We start from the raw sequence: 14,998 nt of genomic DNA on the forward strand, positions 1-14,998 counted from the left end.
TTCGTCCACTGAACGGCTTTCCCATACATAAGCAAGTTGATATAACATAGCACGTTTGTCGTACCGGAAACCATTTTATTTTAAATTCAAATATTAGACATCAAACGTAAGAATACAATAAGTGCTTTACTATGAACGCATCGAACTTCAAGTAACAATGACTTGGTGGTATTATGCACAAGAGGGATTCATCGCAATCAAAAATTTTAGTTACAAACAGCAACCGTTACCTCGGGTCCTGATTATGTCGTCAAGCAAACGAGTAAACTTAGTGTCATAAAACAAATTCAGTGATAATTACAGATACAGATGAGATGCGTTACAACAGATTTCATGCTGTGTTGCTATTCTGTGCCGTATCGTGCCGTGCCAGCGATAGCACGTTGTATAGCAAATATTTTACTTTAGTGTGAAGCAGCGAGCTCGCGATCTTTGTTGCTCCGCCAGAACTTGAAACTATGATAAGTGACATGAATATGCACATCATACGAAATCTGCGATTGCTAACTGTAATCAGTGTAAATTTGAAACCTGGTACGTATCTGTGTCATGCACTGAATATCACTGAACGGGATCCCCCGAACTTCATTTCCATTTCTTTTATGAAACTCATCCTATGTTGCGATGGAAAAAATACTTGTCTTTACAGCCTGCCACCAACTTCATTGGTAAATCCATTTTCTGTGGAGAAAACCAGTGTATGTTAATGTAGGACCCCTGCGTAACGGTGCAAAGGAAGAGAGGAAAGAGGAGAGGGAAACCTGTACTGAATTGTCAATATTTTTTCTTTTTTGATTTGTTAATTTTTTTCGTTTGGAGTGTTGTTCTAACAAACGAGAACACGGTGCTAAATGATTTTCAGAGAAATTAAAAATTTGGGGTTCTTTGGAGAGAAGAATTGACGAAAACTCTTCTGCTGCCAATAAAAGATAACAATATTTTGTGCCTTACCAAAGAGTTTGAATGCTTCAAACCACTCTTCTTGGTCAACTGCAAAATTGCGGTCTAAGTCCGCGGATATTATGAATCCATACAAGCAATACTCGTATGATATTGAGTGTAGGAAGGAACTGATTTCATCTTTCATGAGACTACCGTCCACATCTTTGTCCAGTGCATCAAACTGATACTAAAATATAGAAACAGAATGGTAATAAATATAAAAACATAACAGATCAAGATAAAAGAAAAGAAAGGGAAAAGTGTTCCAAAACTTATGCGCAATTGAAAAATGGGAAAAGACTACAAGAACTTTTGAAATATTTGTTCAAGGACAAATAAACAATTTGGGGGGGGAGGGGGTGTCGATTAAATTAATCCGTGAACTTTGCAGAGCCATTCGGATTTTTTCCATCAAAATATTTCTAATAATCAACAACCATATCGCAGCGCGCTCCAGCCTTGATGTCAGCCATGACAGGAGGCAGGAACAATTGATTCTGGTCTAATCTGATTTACATGAGAAAGTATTCAGTTTCCCTGGGGGGAGAAAGACTCTATTGTTGTGCCTCCCGTCATGGTTGCCATCACGTGGTGGTGCAAAGCCTCAATAGCAAAAGAAAGTGAACTAGTATTTCATTTTATCTTGCTAATAGACAGAGCCAGGCATTTCCCCCTTGTTTCGTATGCATTTTTTCTCAGCCAGATCATATCAGTAAAAGACATACTAAAGTATAGTGAGTCCAAATCACTTACTTTTAGAATTTGTCTCCTCTCTTTGGATGTGAGTCCACTTGTTCGCGCGTTTTTTATAGAAGAGTTTAAGTCCAAACTTTGCGGATTGGTACTTTCTTCGTGTTCCTTTTTAATCATTGCCCACTCCTCAAAGCGCTCAGCAAACTGCAACAGCTCACCGCGAGGACATGCTGTCGTAGGTGTGAGAGTGCTGTCTACCATTTTTGTTGTCATCAATTGTGCCTTGGGATCTGTCAGGGAAAGAAGGTTGCACTTAAAAAACGATCTTATAATAACTCGGAATTACTTGAGACTAACGTCTCTTCCTTGATTCAAGGTTGTCCGATTTTCATCCCTCCGCAAAACCTAACAAGCTAAATTGAGTCTTTCTTGGTGTTGCAAGATGTATTGTATTCTGGGTTAGTGTTATCGTACTGCAGTGTATTGTTTAGCTCCAAACATATTGTTCTCGGCTATTGTTTTATTGTCTTCATGGCTCAGGTGCCCTGCAACACCAAGAAAGAACAGCTAAATTCAAATTCGATCTCTGAGTGAGCCATGACCTGACTTTGATCAGCCCAGAGGCTGTTTAAAATACCGATAAAATTCGAAAGTTCGTTCCTTAATACTAGTTAAAATCAATTATTTTTACCTGAACATCTTCCTTTATGCTTGACAGCAATATTGATTTCTACGCTACATGCATATTTGTGAAGATCACACGGATTTTTGTATTCCTCCAAGTAAACAGAACACTGGATTTCATCTTCGTCACTACACACGGTGGGGCAAAAGCAGGCGTTGCTGCCATCATCTCTTGTAGTGCACATGTAGCCATTCTTGCAAAATGTCTGGATGCAACGCTCCTCACCTTGAATCAAAATTATATTAAATCTTAAAAATTTTAATTAAACAAATTTCGTTTATTTTATCGAAATTTCTATCACCGACCAACCTGTACTGTTTTTTAATCCACCGTTAGTTCCAGAATGCTTTCCCACGACAGTGGTACCATTTCCTTTTTCATCTATCTCATTTCCATTCCCTCCTTTATTTTTATCTGTAACCGGCAAAACTGTACTCTTCTCGTCGATCACATTGGTATCTTCCGTCGTTGGGCTTCTCGTTGTTTTAGGAGTTTCTGGATTCGACGTAGTACTAGACCTTTTCGTACTTGGCTCTTCGGTGTTTGATGCAGTTGTACTTGGTGATGCAGTAGTACTTGGTAGTGTAGTAGTACTTGGTGATGTAGTAGTACTTGGTGGTGTAGTAGTACTTGGTGATGAAGTAGTACTTGGTGATGCAGTAGTACTTGGTAGTGTAGTAGTACTTGGTGATGTAGTAGTACTTGGTGGTGTAGTAGTACTTGGTGATGCAGTCGTACTTGGTGATGCAGTAGTACTTGGTGATGTAGTAGTACTTGGTGGTGAAGTCGTACTTGGTGATGCAGTCGTACTTGGTGGTGTAGTAGTACTTGGTGGTGTAGTAGTACTTGGTGGTGTAGTAGTATTTGGTGGTGTAGTAGTACTTGGTGGTGTAGTAGTACTTGGTGATGTAGTAGTACTTGGTGATGTAGTAGTACTTGGTGGTGTAGTAGTACTTGGTGGTGTAGTACTACTTGGTGATGCAGTAGTACTTGGTGGTGTAGTAGTACTTGGTGGTGCAGTAGTACTTTGTGGTGCAGTAGTACTTGGTGGTGCAGTAGTACTTGGTAGTGCAGTAGTACTTGGTGGTGCAGTAGTACTTGGTAGTGCAGTAGTACTTGGTGGTGCAGTAGAACTTGGAGCTGCAGCAGTACTTGGTGATGCAGCAGTACTTGGTGATGCATTGGTACTTGGTAATGCAGCAGTACTTGGTGGTTGTGTTTCTGGTGCAGCAGTACTTGGTGGTTGTGTTTCTGGTGCAGCAGTACTTGGTGATGATGTTACTGGTGCAGCAGTACTTGGTGGTTGTGTTTCTGGTGCAGCAGTACTTGGTAATTGTGTTTCTGGTGCAGCAGTACTTGGTAATTGTGCTTCTGGTGCAGCAGTACTTGGTAATTGTGTTTCTGGTGCAGCAGTACTTGGTGATGATGTTTCTGGTGCATCAGTACTTGGTGATAATGTTTCTGGTCCAGCAGTACTTGGTAATTGTGTTTCTGGTGCAGCAGTACTTGGTGATGATGTTTTTGGTGCAGCAGTACTTGGTAATTGTGTTTCTGGTGCAGCAGTACTTGGTGATGATGTTTCTGGTGCAGCAGTACTTGGTGCTTGTGTTTCAGGTGCAGCAGTACTGGATGATGATGTTTCTGGTGCAGCAGTACTTGGTGATGATGTTTCTGGTGCATCAGAACTTGGTAATTGTGTTTCTGGTGCAGCAGTACTTGGTGATGATGTTTCTGGTGCAGCAGTACTTGGTAATTGTGTTTCTGGTGCAGCAGTACTTGGTAATTGTGTTTCTGGTTCAGCAATACTTGGTAATTGTGTTTCTGGTGCAGCAGTACTTGGTAATTGTGTTTCTGGTGCAGCAGTACTTGGTAATTGTGTTTCTGGTGCAGCAGTACTTGGTAATTGTGTTTCTGGTGCAGCAGTACTTGGTGATGATGTTTCTGGTGCAGCAGTACTTGGTGATGATGTTTCTGGTGCAGCAGTACTTGGTAATTGTGTTTCTGGTGCAGCAGTACTTGGTGATGATGTTTCTGGTGCAGCAGTACTTGGTGGTTGTGTTTCAGGTGCAGCAGTACTTGGTAATTGTGTTTCTGGTGCAGCAGTACTTGGTGATGATGTTTCAGGTGCAGCAGTACTTGGTAATTGTGTTTCTGGTGCAGCAGTACTTGGTAATTGTGTTTCTGGTGCAGCAGTACTTGGTGATGATGTTACTGGTGCAGCAGTACTTGCTGATGATGTTTCTGGTCCAGCAGTACTTGGTGATGATGTTTCTGGTGCAGCAGTACTTGGTAATTGTGTTTCTGGTGCAGTAGTACTTGGTAATTGTGTTTCTGGTGCAGCAGTACTTGGTAATTGTGTTTCTGGTGCAGCAGTACTTGGTAATTGTGTTTTTGGTGCAGCAGTACTTGGTGATGATGTTTCTGGTGCAGCAGTACTTGGTGATGATGTTACTGGTGCAGCAGTACTTGGTAATTGTGTTTTTGGTGCAGCAGTACTTGGTAATTGTGCTTCTGGGGCAGCAGTACTTGGTGATGATGTTACTGGTGCAGCAGTACTTGGTAATTGTGTTTTTTGTGCAGCAGTACTTGGTTATTTTGTTTCTGGTGCAGCAGTACTTGGTGATGATGTTTCTGGTGCAGCAGTACTTGGTGGTTGTGTTTCAGGTGCAGCAGTACTTGGTAATTGTGTTTCTGGTGCAGCAGTACTTGGTAATTGTGTTTCTGGTGCAGCAGTACTTGGTGATGATGTTTCTGGTGCAGCAGTACTTGGTGATGATGTTTCTGGTGCAGCAGTACTTGGTGATGATGTTTCTGGTGCAGCAGTACTTGGTGATGTTGTTTCTGGTGCAGCAGTACTTGGTGGTTGTGTTTCAGGTGCAGCAGTACTTGGTAATTGTGTTTCTGGTGCAGCAGTACTTGGTAATTGTGTTTCTGGTGCAGCAGTACTTGGTGATGATGTTACTGGTGCAGCAGTACTTGGTAATTGTGTTTCTGGTGCAGCAGTACTTGGTAATTGTGCTTCTGGTGCAGCAGTACTTGGTGATGATGTTACTGGTGCAGCAGTACTTGGTAATTGTGTTTTTGGTGCAGCAGTACTTGGTGATGATGTTTCTGGTGCAGCAGTACTTGGTGATGATGTTTCTGGTGCATAAGTACTTGGCGATGATGTTTCTTGTGCAGCAGTGCTTGGTAATTGTGTTTCTGGTGCAGCTGTACTTGGTGATGATGTTTCTGGTGCAGCAGTACTTGGTAATTGTGTTTTTGGTGCAGCAGTACTTGGTTATTGTGTTTCTGGTGCAGCAGTACTTGGTGATGATGTTTCTGGTGCAGCAGTACTTGGTGGTTGTGTTTCTGGTGCAGCAGTACTTGGTAATTGTGTTTCTGGTGCAGCAGTACTTGGTAATTGTGTTTCTGGTGCAGCAGTACTTGGTGATGATGTTTCTGGTGCAGCAGTACTTGGTGATGATGTTTCTGGTGCAGCAGTACTTGGTGATGATGTTTCTGGTGCAGCAGTACTTGGTGATGATGTTTCTGGTGCAGCAGTACTTGGTGGTTGTGTTTCAGGTGCAGCAGTACTTGGTAATTGTGTTTCTGGTGCAGCAGTACTTGGTAATTGTGTTTCTGGTGCAGCAGTACTTGGTGATGATGTTACTGGTGCAGCAGTACTTGGTAATTGTGTTTCTGGTGCAGCAGTACTTGGTAATTGTGGTTCTGGTGCAGCAGTACTTGGTGATGATGTTACTGGTGCAGCAGTACTTGGTAATTGTGTTTTTGGTGCAGCAGTACTTGGTGATGATGTTTCTGGTGCAGCAGTACTTGGTGATGATGTTTCTGGTGCATAAGTACTTGGCGATGATGTTTCTTGGGCAGCAGTGCTTGGTAATTGTGTTTCTGGTGCAGCTGTACTTGGTGATGATGTTTCTGGTGCAGCAGTACTTGGTAATTGTGTTTCAGGTGCAGCAGTACTTTGTGATGATGTTTCTGGTGCAGCAGTACTTGGTAATTGTGTTTCTGGTGCAGTAGTACTTGGTAATTGTGTTTCTGGTGCAGCAGTACTTGGTAATTGTGTTTCTGGTGCAGCAGTACTTGGTAATTGTGTTTCTGGTGCAGTAGTGGTTGGTGGTTGTGTTTCTGGTGCAGCAGTACTTGGTGATGATGTTTCTGGTGCAGCAGTACTTGGTGATGATGTTTCTGGTGCAGCAGTACTTGGTGGTTGTGTTTCAGGTGCAGCAGTACTTGGTAATTGTGTTTCTGGTGCAGCAGTACTTGGTGATGATGTTTCTGGTGCAGCAGTACTTGGTGATGATGTTACTGGTGCAGCAGTACTTGGTGGTTGTGTTTCTGGTGCAGCAGTACTTGGTAATTGTGTTTCTGGTGCAGCAGTACTTGGTGATGATGTTTCTGGTGCAGCAGTACTTGGTGATGATGTTACTGGTGCAGCAGTACTTGGTAATTGTGTTTCTGGTGCAGCAGTACTTGGTGATGATGTTTCTGGTGCATCAGTACTTGGCGATGATGTTTCTGGTGCAGCAGTGCTTGGTAATTGTGTTTCTGGTGCAGCTGTACTTGGTGATGATGTTTCTGGTGCAGCAGTACTTGGTAATTGTGTTTCAGGTGCAGCAGTACTTTGTGATGATGTTTCTGGTGCAGCAGTACTTGGTAATTGTGTTTCTGGTGCAGTAGTACTTGGTAATTGTGTTTCTGGTGCAGCAGTACTTGGTAATTGTGTTTCTGGTGCAGCAGTACTTGGTAATTGTGTTTCTGGTGCAGTAGTGGTTGGTGGTTGTGTTTCTGGTGCAGCAGTACTTGGTGATGATGTTTCTGGTGCAGCAGTACTTGGTGATGATGTTTCTGGTGCAGCAGTACTTGGTGGTTGTGTTTCAGGTGCAGCAGTACTTGGTAATTGTGTTTCTGGTGCAGCAGTACTTGGTGATGATGTTTCTGGTGCAACAGTACTTGGTGATGATGTTACTGGTGCAGCAGTACTTGGTGGTTGTGTTTCAGGTGCAGCAGTACTTGGTAATTGTGTTTCTGGTGCAGCAGCACTTGGTGATGATGTTTCTGGTGCAGCAGTACTTGGTGATGATGTTACTGGTGCAGCAGTACTTGGTAATTGTGTTTCTGGTGCAGCAGTACTTGGTGATGATGTTTCTGGTGCAGCAGTACTTGGTGATGATGTTACTGGTGCAGCAGTACTTGGTAATTGTGTTTCTGGTTCAGCAGTACTTGGTGATGATGTTTCTGGTGCAGCAGTACTTGGTGATGATGTTTCTGGTGCAGCAGTACTGGGTGGTTGCGTTTCTGGTGCAGCAGTACTTGGTGATGATGTTTCTGGTGCAGCAGTACTTGGTAATGGTGTTTCTGGTGCAGCAGTACTTGGTGGTTGTGTTTCAGGTGCAGCAGTACTTGGTAATTGTGTTTCTGGTGCTGCAGTACTTGGTAATTGTGTTTCAGGTGCAGCAATACTTGGTGATGATGTTTCTGGTGCAGCAGTACTGGGTGGATGTGTTTCTGGTGCAGCAATACTTGGTAATTGTGTTTCAGGTGCAGCAGTACTTGGTAATTGTGTTTCTGGTGCAGCAGTACTTGGTGGTTGTGTTTCAGGTGCTGCAGTACTTGGTGGTTGTGTTTCAGGTGCAGCAGTACTTGGTAATTGTGTTTCTGGTGCAGCAGTACTTGGTAATTGTGTTTCTGGTGCAGCAGTACTTGGTGGTTGTGTTTCTGGTGCAGCAGTACTTGGTAATTGTGTTTCAGGTGCAGCAATACTTGGTGATGATGTTTCTGGTGCAGCAGTACTGGGTGGATGTGTTTCAGGTGCAGCAGTACTTGGTGCTTGTGTTTCAGGTGCAGCAGTACTTGGTGCTTGTGTTTCAGGTGCAGCAGTACTTGGTGAGGATGTTTCTGGTGCAGCAGTACTTGGTAATGATGTTTCTGGTGCAGCAGTACTTGGTGGTTGTGTTTCAGGTGCAGCAGTACTTGGTGGTTGTGTTTCAGGTGCAGCAGTACTGGGTGGTTGTGTTTCAGGAGCAGCAGTACTTGGTGGTGGTGTGTCAGGTGCAGCAGTACTGGGTGCTTGTGTTTCAGGTGCAGCAGTACTTGGTGCTTGTGTGTCAGGTGCAGCAGTACTTGGTGCTTGTGTGTCAGGTGCAGCAGTACTTGGTGGTTGTGTTTCAGGTGCAGCAGTACTTGGTGCTTGTGTGTCAGGTGCAGCAGTACTTGGTGCTTGTGTGTCAGGTGCAGCAGTACTTGGTGCTCGTGTTTCTGGTGCAGGAGTACTTTGTGGTTGTGTTTCTTGTGCAGGAGAACTTGGTGGTGGTGTTCTTGATACATTGCTCTTTGCGCTGGAGGTGGTCGGTCCATACAGTGTCTCTGTTAAATCTACATCAGTTCCACTACTTTCGATGTCATCATCTTGCAAAATGAACTCATCTGTTTAAAAAATTTACAAATTTAGTATTTTATATAAAGACCTTATTTTATAGTTTTAAATCTTACCATTTTCCTGAAGAAGTTTTCTCCCAAGCGCGTTTTTCCCAGCTAGTTGATCTTTCCTGATTACTCTTCCGTCCTTGAGAGAAAAAAGAACAAAGTAAGCCAAAACCGCATCTTTTCAACGCCATTTAAAGGGGTGTTTGTATGAAACCGCTTCATAAAGGTCTTCAAATACTGACAATGTCACTGAGAAGTGAGAATAAACAATTGCAAATACAGTCAAATGTAAAATATCCTATAAGACAGAATCGTGCATGAAGTGCTGAGGAATTTGGAGTCCGGATTTAAATACTGTGAATCAAGAATCGTTTTAAGTTCTGGGATAAAGAAATTTTCTGAGATGGATCGAAAGGTCGTTATTGCATATTTGTGTGGCGAAATTTTAACATATCAATGCTTACACATTTGTAGCCCGAGTAGTCTCCCCCGCCAGTAGTCCTTTGTTTCGTAGTCTTAGTGTGTGTTGCGTGACTAAAATGAATGACCTTTGGACCCTAGGGTACACGTTCGGGATCAATCACGAAAAAACATCTCTAGCCACGAACCTCTAAAAAATTACTTTCTCTATTTGATTTAATCGTCCAAGATCATGTAATTCGTCTGGGCCTTAGAGCTAATTCAGAAATTCAGCTTAAAATTGAAAAATCATTTTTAACTTTTTAAATGGCTTTTATTATGTTTGTCATGACAGACGGAACCCTTTCCTTTGTACCGTAATTGTATTATATGGATTAGCCAACTCCACCCTCATAAAGTATCTTTGCCAAGTATCTTTTCTTCTTATCATTGAATTTTTTTCACTTTGTAGTGATTTCCATTTTTCGTCATCCCCTTTTCGAATTTCGCGTTATTCTTCTTTTCGCGCAAGAAAATATTCTTCAGAATTGACACAATCAACAAGCTTTGAAGTCCAAAAGAGAAAATAAAGAAACATTGTTAACGTTTTCTTGCACATGTGATCTAGGTATGGTAAACTTTAAAAAGGTCACATCCTCGTATCAAACACGACTAGTTTGAAATGACTATTATCTTAGTCTTAAAATATCAGACATAAAAAATTGATATAAACTTATGATCTGTAAGCAGGGTATACCAAAATCCTTATGAATACAATGGTTCCAAGAAAAGTTTGAGGCGTTTAGTAATTACTCGAGTTCACCATTGCATCAGAAGAAAATCTGGAAGGCACATTTTTGCAATTAAGAACAAAGTCGCGAAGGTTCTATAGCATCTAGCTGCAGGAGGGAGACTGATTATGCTTGTGGTATTATTCTCAGACAGGTTTTGGGTTGGGTTGTTGAAGACCTGGCGCATAGCCGACCCACCGATAGCAAAACAGGATGTCCTCGCTGAAGCCGACACTCTGTTTTCTATGCTGTTTATTGATTTGGGTGTTTGTAAACATTCAACCGACGTTCTTAAGAATACCACATCCGAGGCAAAACCTCCCATGTCTCGCTGCTTATCTTTCAATATGTCACTTGGAGGGTACTGGGTGCCGTATATAAGAGACTCACCTCTTGAACCTGACCCTTTAAGTTTGATAAGGAGAAATGCCTGAGAAACCTAGAGCAGTCAGTAAGGCAAAGCTTTAACTCTCATTACAATTGCTGAAACATTTAATGTTCTTTTGAATAATGTTGGATTCGAATGCTGCCAGGTTTGGAAAAGGAAAGGTAAAGAAAGTAAGAGAAAAAAGAGAGAGGGTGAGAGAAATATTAGTTTCAATAACAAAGAGTTTTAGATTGCCATTTTTTCAATCCCACAAACGGCAAACGTGACCACGTTTTCACAGTTTTCCTGTATTTTATTTTAGCTATTGCAAACTTTCTCACCACACACAAATATTAGTCTTTTGTTTTCCTACTACATGGATTTCTTTGCGATTGCTTTTCAGTAATTTAAAAGAATTTTTCACTGGTCAACTGTTGTTACACGTTTGTCGTACATACTAGTTTATCTGATTTTTTCTCTTTTCTCTTTCCAACCATATCACATAGAATTAAAATTCCAACTAGACTTAATTATGATAACAACACCTAAGCATTCGTCAAATAATGACCCTTTTCAGCTTGGGCGTAATTTTGTCAATCCCATTTCAGGCCACGTGTCATTCCCTTGAAAATTGTATCTTTGCCCTCCGGTGTACATAGTTGTATGTACAACGAGCAAACAAAGAATATATCTTATTCCAAAGATAACGACACTTGGTCTGAAATTGGAAAATAGTTGAAAAGGTCTATAGAAGTGTTTTTTTTCTTTTTTTTCTTTTTCTTTTTTTTTTTTTAGCGAGTTGAACTAGTGTATTTGCTCTGTAAAAATGTTGTATGTCATCATGAAGTAAAGTTTCGTTGCACGGGTCAAGGAATTCCGATTATGGCATTTAATCGTCATTTTACACCCAATAAAATACTTTAGGGATCACATTTTCCTTGATACCCTTTTATCTGGTTTGAAGCTTAGAAATCCCCTTGTAAAGTTTATAAAAAGAAAGTACTTTAAAAGAATTGTATTTTCAGATTCCTCTCGTTACCATCGTGATCTAGTCGCTACGTTTTCAAAACAACTAGCTTTGTAAAGATCACTCTGAGTGTCCCTTAAGTAACAAAATTATCAACAACTCAATCATTATGCAGCTCAAGGGGGCATAGGGCGCTACTCGCGTGTCGGGTCCGGCTCAGGTATTCAAAATAAAAGAACTTTCTTTCCTCAAACAGCCCGCCAAATGGACAACCCTTTCATGAGTTGTAGGCCATAGGAAGGCAGTTAGGGTTGCTGTTACTCCTGAGTCGCTGGAAGGACGACAGACCATGATCTCGTGCCTTTATAACAATTCACATCGACTGGTCCAAGTTACATTTAACATTATGATAACCTGATTCAAACCAAGGGTGAAGGTGTAGGGGCTATCTCAGCCCGCAGTTGCTTTCAGTTCTCGGTTTGCGCATTTTTTCTCTTTTTATCACAAAGATCTTTGAGAGCTGATTTTCAAGTAATAATATTTGGAACGAGTTTTTTGAATTTTTATATCGAATAAAGAATAGTGTAGTTGGTGAGCAATTTGACCAGCCGCCTCTCAGCGAGGGGGAGAATATGTCAATAATAAATTCTTACTGAAATTCAAACATAAGATTAAATAAAGAACTTTGAACGTTGATTAAAGAAAATTCACTCCCGGGACGGTGGTTTCGACATGGCATCCTCATTAGCATAAAATTGGCCATTCTCTTTTATTTATGGTTTGAGGAACTATTTCAAACCTCGAAGAGGTGCTTCATGTCCTATGCAAATACTCTCAGATTTTCAGCCTTCGTCTCGATATTTGGCCGAAATGTAACATCATTACTCTCTTGCATCTCAAAACAGATGATCGACAACATTGGCTTAGAAAAGTGATAAAAGACGCTCTTTGATTTTTCTGTTTGATCATAAACTGTGGCTCAAATCACTGGGTCAAAATCAGTTCATTCGCGCACTGCGCCTGAAGTAGTTTACAGAAACTTATAGCTAAGTGGTAAAACTACAATCACCTACCGATTGCGAGGTCAATGCGATGACAATGACAGCCAAAATGATCCAAAGAACTCCAATTCTTTCCATATCTCTCGGCAATACTTGGAAGCCCTCGCCTAAATCTATCAAGGAATCAAGACAAGCTCAGTACAGCAAGATTAGAGCATTAGACTGATTAGCTAAAGTCGCGACATTTGCGCACAAAAAGAGAATATAGATAATTGTGTGGCAGTAATCGAACGGAAGTCACCACCTTGGAGGCTCGCCGCGATCTATGTTTCCCTCGGTTCCCTAATTCATCACACCCAGAAAAACAAAGACTCGTAAATACTTTTAGCCTAATATTTTCCACAGCTGTCTCTCGTGATTATCGCGACGTTTCACCTGAATATCCAGCATCATTTTTATCGTGTAGTATTTTCATTCAGTGCGCGAACATTTTATAGATTCTTGTCTTGTCAAACCCATGATTAAGGGTCGATTAAATCAATGATCATTTGAGGAGGATTTCCTATCTATTAAGTCGGTCAGTCTCAAATTTAATTTTAAGTCAAGTGTAAGGTTTTTATTCTAAAGTAAGGTATACAAATCAAGGACCACAAAGAATGGAAACTGTCACGCCGATATCCCCATTATATTACATCCAAAGTCTTCTCACAGTCAGTTAACTTATTTCAAAGACTCATTAACAGATTAATGTTAGCGTGGATTCACCCGATGTGAATACCGCAGTCGGACCCGCGGTGCTGTGCTGTCCATGTATTTCAAGTACATCCAGCGCTCTTGAGTCTACATAAACAGTTCTTGTTTAAGAGACACAAGACCTAAAATTCCAGTGTGTTTTCATTGACAACATGACTCCCTTTTCTCGACTTTTCAAGGTCTCAAGTTCTAAATATCATACATCTCTGCCCCCTGCCTTAACATTGAACTTTTCAAAACAATTAACCCTGAAGGCATTGGTTCCATCTTACCTCTAATTCTGCAGGGTAGGATTAACGTTGGCGAAGAGCAGCCGTCAGTTGTGCACTAATGTGGACTACAGTACCTCGTGCTTACAGAACTGTGATATGTAATATTCCGCGCACAAAAGAACTAGATCGTGTCACTGAAACTGCCTGGCATGAATGCCGGCTCACGCACCAGGGAGCCGTGTCGTTGTCTTCCTGAACAACGTGAACTCGACACCAATCCTTTTATCAACTATAGATTCCTTGGATGCCAACCACTGATCGATCAGTCAGTTTACCAATACATAGTACAAACATAGTGCAATCATTCGCCTTAAAATGATTTGATCAGCTCTAGCTAGATTAGACTGTCTTTCATCTTTGGATTTTTTATTTTTTATTTTTTTAATTGGTTTTTTTTTTTTTTTTTTTTTTTAATTAATTAATTTATTTTTTGACCGACAACACTATCCACATCAAAGCAAACTACTTCCGGTTCACATGTCAAAATCTACCCAATCACAGAAATGACGCGTACATCATAAACTAAAAGACGACATCATATTTCAGTGAATAATAACTTCGTATCTTGGGTGGGCCAGTGACCAAAACATCATGCAAGCCTGACTGGTATGGGGTTCCTGTGTTAAAAAAAGCGAAAAAGATTAGGATCTAGAGGATCAAACTTTCCACAGGACTCCCGCGTTAATACCTCATGTGCTTCAAGGCAGCCTTTTCAACTGTGCGTTGGTGTTCTGCCGTCCTCACGACCCATGGAGGAGGAAATCTAAGGAAGAAAAAGAATTGATAATGTATACTTAGAAGTTTGCTAAATAGATAGACCTCCAAAAAGCATTTCAACTGATGCTGGTAGCTGGAACAGTATGATATCTTAAACACCGAGACTTCACCGAGAAGTCAAACTTAGACCTACGTTTTTGTTTTGCCGTACCCAAGAAAATGCATGCCACATCCTTTAGGTTAGGCAGCCTAATCAGCCAACGGCTAGCCTCTAATTGATGTATTTGTTGGCCACTTGAGAATGGCCACAACTTATGCTTGATATGGAAGTACGGTTCCATATACTTTGAAATACTGCAACAATCTTTTACTTACCTGGCCCTATTTACCATATACATACTCTTATCTTTCAATTAGGGATTGTAAATTCCTCGGGGTCGGATGTCTACGGGTTAAATGGCGGTCCCGTCTCCCGGGAACGTAAAAGAACCGCTGAGAATGCAACAAAACCCTGACCGTGACCAGGTTGCATTATACATAAGCTACTGGTGAATGAGGTCTAAAAAAAGTGTATTACAACCAGTAACAATGGTACTGAATATGCGACGGTGCTGGAAATACAAAAAGCAGAAAGAAAGAAAGCAAGACCAGTACTCGATGGATGATGGCAAGACTACCGAGTGTTTTTGTGAATCCTATATTTTTAATGATCTGTTTTCGTTTTTGTGGCTTAAACATGGATTATCCCCTAAGCTCCAGGTAAAAAGGTATAGTTCGCTCCCTCTGACACATCCAGGATTGGACTCCAATGCGCGGGAGAAAATGTCCTGCAGCTAACTGAGTCATCTTCCAGTTCTGCACACAAAAAAGTCATTTGTGACCAATTAATTATGACGTCAAAAAGCCAATCAACTGTCCATGAGTGACCATAGTGCACAAATCATAAAAATATTTTTCTTGGCTCGTGAAAAAAACTCGTATA

The 14,998-nt window shown here is 41.2% G+C and overlaps 1 protein-coding gene across 1 annotated transcript; it reads right to left on the reverse strand.

The window, feature by feature from the left end:
- Nucleotides 1-60: 60 nt before the first annotated feature.
- Nucleotides 61-13,735, reverse strand: LOC116307684 (uncharacterized). Its single transcript, XM_089038880.1, has 12 exons — nucleotides 13,300-13,735; nucleotides 12,347-12,447; nucleotides 8,816-8,888; nucleotides 5,837-8,749; nucleotides 5,627-5,761; nucleotides 5,117-5,551; nucleotides 4,937-5,071; nucleotides 2,630-4,861; nucleotides 2,327-2,545; nucleotides 1,696-1,925; nucleotides 952-1,129; nucleotides 61-681 (listed from the first exon to the last, which is right to left on the reverse strand). Exons 2-12 carry the CDS (start codon nucleotides 12,410-12,412, stop codon nucleotides 644-646), a joined length of 6,654 nt encoding a protein of 2,217 aa, XP_088895006.1. The 5' UTR covers nucleotides 12,413-12,447; nucleotides 13,300-13,735; the 3' UTR covers nucleotides 61-643.
- Between the last annotated feature and the right edge of the window lie 1,263 nt (nucleotides 13,736-14,998).

Source organism: Actinia tenebrosa, unplaced genomic scaffold, assembly GCF_029948245.1.
Source record: "Actinia tenebrosa isolate PJP-AT-01 unplaced genomic scaffold, QUT_ActTen_1.0 PGA_scaffold6__47_contigs__length_16458017, whole genome shotgun sequence".
In the NCBI taxonomy this organism is placed as follows: Eukaryota; Metazoa; Cnidaria; class Anthozoa; order Actiniaria; family Actiniidae; genus Actinia; species Actinia tenebrosa.

Coding starts and splice junctions, on each gene's coding strand:
- LOC116307684 (XM_089038880.1), bottom strand. CDS start 12,412: ATGGAAAGAATTGGAGTTCTTTGGATCATTTTGGCTGTCATTGTCATC. Junction 5,072..5,116: donor ACCAGAAACATCATCACCAA/GTACTGCTGCAC, acceptor CTGCTGCACCAG/AAACATCATCACCAAGTACT. Junction 1,926..2,326: donor GCATAAAGGAAGATGTTCAG/GTAAAAATAATT, acceptor TTTCCCTGACAG/ATCCCAAGGCACAATTGATG.